The sequence below is a fragment of the Hydra viridissima genome, unplaced genomic scaffold (assembly GCF_058129835.1).
Source record: "Hydra viridissima isolate aposymbiotic clone 2 unplaced genomic scaffold, HvirCarnegie_v1 scaffold_9, whole genome shotgun sequence".
Classification (NCBI taxonomy): domain Eukaryota; kingdom Metazoa; phylum Cnidaria; class Hydrozoa; order Anthoathecata; family Hydridae; genus Hydra; species Hydra viridissima.
The window spans coordinates 14506817-14512078 of record NW_028324308.1 but is presented as its reverse complement, the minus strand read 5'-3'; the positions used below and the strand labels follow the sequence as shown (position 1 = coordinate 14512078).

The window sequence follows — 5262 nt, the reverse complement described above, 5'->3', positions numbered from 1 at the left end:
TTTGCCTTGTCGTCTCTCAAAAGTCTGCTGACGAAGCAGACAGAAATGTGCTGAAAAAAGTTTTTCGCTGAGTATTTCAACATTTTAATTACTACTCTTTTGAAATGATTTTCTTATATATATATTTATTATATATAGCTATATATATGCATATATACATCATACGAATTATATATTTTACTGTGTTGAAGACACCTTAGTTATAAAGTTACAATGTTTTTTTAGGAGAACATCTTAGAATGCTGAGCTAAGAAAATTATTTAAATGAAGGTGTCCTACAGCTAAAAGCGATGGATGTTGTTTTTTATTATTTATGGAGTCTTAGCGACAATAATAAGCGATGTTCTCTATATAAGAATGCGATAAAAGTAGATTAACTATATAAAGATTTTATAATTCTTTATATGGTTACTGTCTCCCGCTAGGAAGGGGAGAAAAGAGAAGTTGCCAAAAAGACTCATCTTTAAAAATCACGTGCGTTCGGAAATTTGAGAACGAGAATGCAACGTCTGTAAGACAGAGGGGGGATTAAAGGTTTTCATCGCTTTATATATCCAAGAAAATGCGTCAAATGTTTTAAATATAAGAGTTCTTGTCAATATTCATGTCTATTATTACAAAACTCAATAAATAAAAATTGAAACTGTACAATACAAAAAAATACAACAACTGAGAAAAAGAAAAATTCATTTTTTAACGCTCTATTTTATGTTCACGCACTTATAAGAAAGGAATCTACTTTATTTGCAATTGTAATTTATGATCTGTCTTTTTTTTTCTCCTTTTTTGAACCGGTTGAATTTTTAAATCGGTTCCATAACTTTTTATCTTGTTTCAAAATGTTTAAGTTATCATTTAATGTCTCAGTAGATCCATTTATCCCTTCGGAGAAGTTTTTTAATGTTTCAGTAGATTCATTTGTCGATTGACACAAGTTTTCTTTGTTCACTACTTCATCTCTTTGAGAAATGTTTTCGCCAACTTCTGAATTGCCGTAAGTTAGTTTTACACTTGCGGAATTTTTATTTAGTGAGTCTTTGTTTTCGTTAGACTCGATTTTCATGTTCTCTTGACTTTCGCATTCTTCATGTTCTCTTGACTTTCGCATTCTATTTTGGCTGGCTCTTTTAACAGATTGTAATCCTCTCTATCTTTCTTGTGTAAAAATTCCAGCTGAAATTTAGCGGAAATGCGAGGTGATACTTTTAGCTCGGAGTTTAAATCTCTGCAATTTTCATGCGGAGAGTAAAATAGAGGAGACTTAGGAAAGCGCGAAGATTCCTCGTTGAACTTTATTTGCGAACGCATTGCTTTTTTATCAGGTGTAATGCTATTTTCGTCATTTTTAGACGGATCTCTTTTGTCTTGAGTAGGTGATCTCGTATCTTTCTGGTTGTTAGTTGTTTCTAGATCTGCAAGTAAATTTGGTGTGCTTCTAACATGAGTACTACCAAGAGATTGTCCGAGTTTTCTTTGCCGCTTCGGAACTGATTGTCCACGTTTAACAGAAGATGATTTTTGAGTTGCACTTTTTTTCCTTTCTTTTGAACTATTTGAGCTGTTATAACACAATTCGTCGTTGGATTGTTTTAATGCTTCTGCAGCGGCTATTTCAAACCAAGACTCTAGCTTATTCAACTCTTCTAACGGAGATTTATATGATGTATATTGTGCATCCTGAAATGCAGCGTCATTTTTTATTGAAAGTGACGCTACAAGTTCATCAAACTTTTCGAGTTCTATGGAACGTTGACGACAAATATCTAAAGATTGTTTTCGAAGAAATTTTTTTTTCGTATCTTCTTTTGGTTTGAAATCGGGTAACAGATCAAGAACACTTCCGTCGGAATATCTTCTCAAATCCTTAGGCGGAATTTTTTTGCCAGGTACATCTTGATCAGGGTTGGTTAAAACAATTGTGCTCTTGGAACGGAATCTTGATATTAAACTCCAACTTTTTTTAGAGTCTTTCGTCATCGACTCTCTGGAATTTTTTTTTTGTCTTGTTCCAGCATTTGATGAAGTTCGACTTCTTACCATCGGTTTCTCCCTACGTAAGAGACCTTGAGACAGCTTGCGTGATATCACAGGTGATTTGCTGGGGGATTTTTTCAATTTTCTCCCATCAATATTCATATCGCTTAATGTACCTAAAGAGTATCCTCGTTTATGTACAGGCTTAATGTCAAGGTTCTGAATGTAGTCAACGTTCAATGAGCTTGAATTCTGATGGTCACATACAGTTGGTTCTAAATTTAAAATAGAACTTTTATTTTCAAAATCAGTTATGTTTGAACCATTTTTAAACGAGCTTGTGCTGGTTTGCATAAGTATAATAGGTATCGAAGAGGTGTTATCGTTGAACTCTGGTATATTGGAAGTAGCATTATTTATTACAAGATCTTGAAGGGCACTATATAGATCTTGAATCTGGTTATAAGATGGTGGTTTTCTGGTCAAGTCGCAACCGTTGCTTGAATTACTGGTTTCTGAATTAATCGAACATGTGTCTCTGCTGTTTTTACGTGTTGATGGAGATGTCGATACAGCAAGCGATGATTTCGAAGAATTACTTGAGTCAAGGTTAGCACGAGGTCCAATCGTCATTTTGTTTGAACAAAATCTTCTACAAAAGAGAAAAAATAAAAAAGTTAAATGAACGTTCATCAACATATACAAACACGCTTAGATAACTCGTGTTTGTTTACTTACTTCTTCCTCAGCGAGCAGTTCAAATAGTTCTCGAGTGTTTTTAGAACAAACACTCGATGTATCAAACTGAGTTCGTTTGCTGAGACAAAAAAACGCGCGATTAAGATTAAACGAGATTTAAAGATTTAGAAAGAAACTTAACAAATTTAGACCTTTTCAGCTTGGAATAAATCTAATCAAGGGCATAATTTTGTGAAAAACTGACCATTTCTATAAAATTATCGAATTTTTTAAAAGCTACTGCCTTAAAATTTTGAAAACCACTTGTTAAAAGCAAACTAACTTGGTGTAGATGGAGATTTATTCCTTAAACTAGGAAGATTATATTTACTTTAAGTAATTTATAATGATCAAATGATGTTTTCTATCATGCATAGCACAATAAAAACTTGTGCTGTAATCCGAGTAGGAAACTTTAAAAACTCGATTGCTTTGAAACAGGAAGACGTTTATTACAAGAGAGCTTGAAAAAACTTGTATCATTAACAATAACTGCAAGCCATGAAACAATGGAAGCAGACTTGTGTGACGACAACCGTAACAACTACGCAATGAGCTCCTTGTAATTTTCTTTATTCGAGTAAAAAAACCAAACTGGAATTGGTTCGTTGTTATAAAATGTCTGAACGCGTATAATGCGTGTGTAGTTTACTTAAATTTTAATTAGTTGTAGTTTTTAATGGATTAAAGAATTTATTCGCATGTTTTCTTGAATCGCGACATTGTTTACATTGTTTTTTGTATATTCTTCTTACGTGACATTTTGCGTGACATTTTGCACAAACTTTTATCAACAAAGCTGTAAAGGTGATCCAAAACTTACCTTAAAAAAAAAAAAGTAAGCAGTAAAAGAGAGCTGATAAGTAAGTTAATATATGTTATTCGTTTAAGAAATTATCAATTGTTTTTTAATTTTTTAAAAAATTATATCAAAGTTCAAATGTCTACTTATTTATTTTTTTATTTTCTTTATGTTGATAAAAACAAACCAACAGTAGCCAAAATAGTCTAAAGTTGACACGAAGACCAGAATTTCTCAAGCAAAGATTATTTCCAAAAACAACCGCTGCATGTTACATCGATGAAAAATTCACAAAACTAGTCATCATAAAAACCATGAAAATAATTTGTGCAAAATTTAAACTAAATTTTTATTGTTTTCGTAACATTTAAACTAAATTTTATTGTTTTCGTAACATTGAAAACCTACATCAATTATAAAAAATTTCATCTTAATTTGATATAAAATTAATAACAAAATTATTTTATAATATTTAAATTATTAGTTATGATTGATATTAAAAAAAAAAAAAAAAAAAAAAGAAGAATGTTGACAGAAGATGATTCGCAAGGAAACATAAATGATGATGAATGATAGTAAATGATGATGAATGATAGTAAATGATGTGGTACAAATTTTAAACTTACCTTGTTTTGCAATCTTTAAATTTCGATTTTTTCGTTAGAATTACAAATTACAAATCAACCGAGTGAAGATAATTTAGGAACGTAACATATTTTAATAACAAGTATTGATGGTGGTATGAAATAATAATAATTTCACTTCCCTTCGTTTTGAAATAATTTCCTAAAATAATTTAAACAATCATTTTTTTAACTATTAAAAATAGAAATGACGCTTTTATTGGCAAACTTTCGGAGAGTATTAAAACGAATCGAAATAAAATGTCACAGGTCTTCTTCATAATGGCAGAAATTTTTTCTGAGAAGCGATATCTACAGAAACTTTATCTTGAAGGCTTCTATCCCAAAGGATTCATTTCAGTATTATTTTCTACTATAAAGGTTTTTTTAATTATACAAGTAAGTTATTGGTTTAGAATTCATTTAAGATATACAAGGAGTTAAAAGTGTTAGAACTTTCTCGCCTGCCAATTTTAAACACGTTTTAAGAATGGTCACACGTTTCAAGAATGGTCACATTACACTTTTACTCGAGATTGCCCTTAACCAAATCTAGACAGCCTCAAAAACACTACGTCGATTGCCGGTTTTTTTCTTTTGGTGGGTTACACCTATTTCACGAGGTTAACCTGAGAAATGTCGCAGGAAGGATTTTGTTATCATTGATTTTTTATATTGGTCTTAATTTCATATATTGGAGTAAGGCGTTCTATATTTTAGTTAGCCATACTTTCAAGAAACAACTCGAAAGCGTTTGATTGCAATAAGATTTTTTAAGTTGCTGCTGTTTTTTTTTTAGAACTTCTTATTTTGTTTTTTACCGGATTAACTAAATAAATGTTGTTGTTGAAGTCTCCTTAACTTTAATTTGTATGTTTTGTCAAACCGATCTGAAAATACGCGATGATTAAAATGATTTTATGACAAATCTCATCAGTAGAAGTTCATTTTAAAGCCCGATTTAAGTTCAAATTGAAACAAAAACAACACTCATATGACTTCGTATTCTAAGACTTTAGGAATGAAACGAGTCCTTACGGTTTTTTCTTATTTTTTATTATCTATAAAATAACTTCCTGTTTATCATTATTTGGATGTAATAAGCTGCGCAAACTTCCTATAAAA

At 31.0% G+C, this 5262-nt stretch overlaps 1 protein-coding gene across 1 annotated transcript; it reads right to left on the bottom strand.

Annotated features, from left to right (window-relative positions):
• Nucleotides 1–574: 574 nt before the first annotated feature.
• On the bottom strand, nt 575–2738 carry LOC145185752 (uncharacterized). Its single transcript, XM_080061755.2, has 2 exons — nt 2713–2738; nt 575–2626 (listed from the first exon to the last, which is right to left on the bottom strand). The coding sequence occupies exon 2, from the start codon at nt 2605–2607 to the stop codon at nt 1060–1062; it is 1548 nt and encodes a 515-aa protein (XP_079917881.2). The 5' UTR covers nt 2608–2626; nt 2713–2738; the 3' UTR covers nt 575–1059.
• Between the last annotated feature and the right edge of the window lie 2524 nt (nt 2739–5262).

Bases quoted from the DNA above. Each gene is read 5' to 3' on its own strand.
- LOC145185752 (XM_080061755.2), bottom strand. From the start codon at position 2,607: ATGACGATTGGACCTCGTGCTAACCTTGACTCAAGTAATTCTTCGAAA.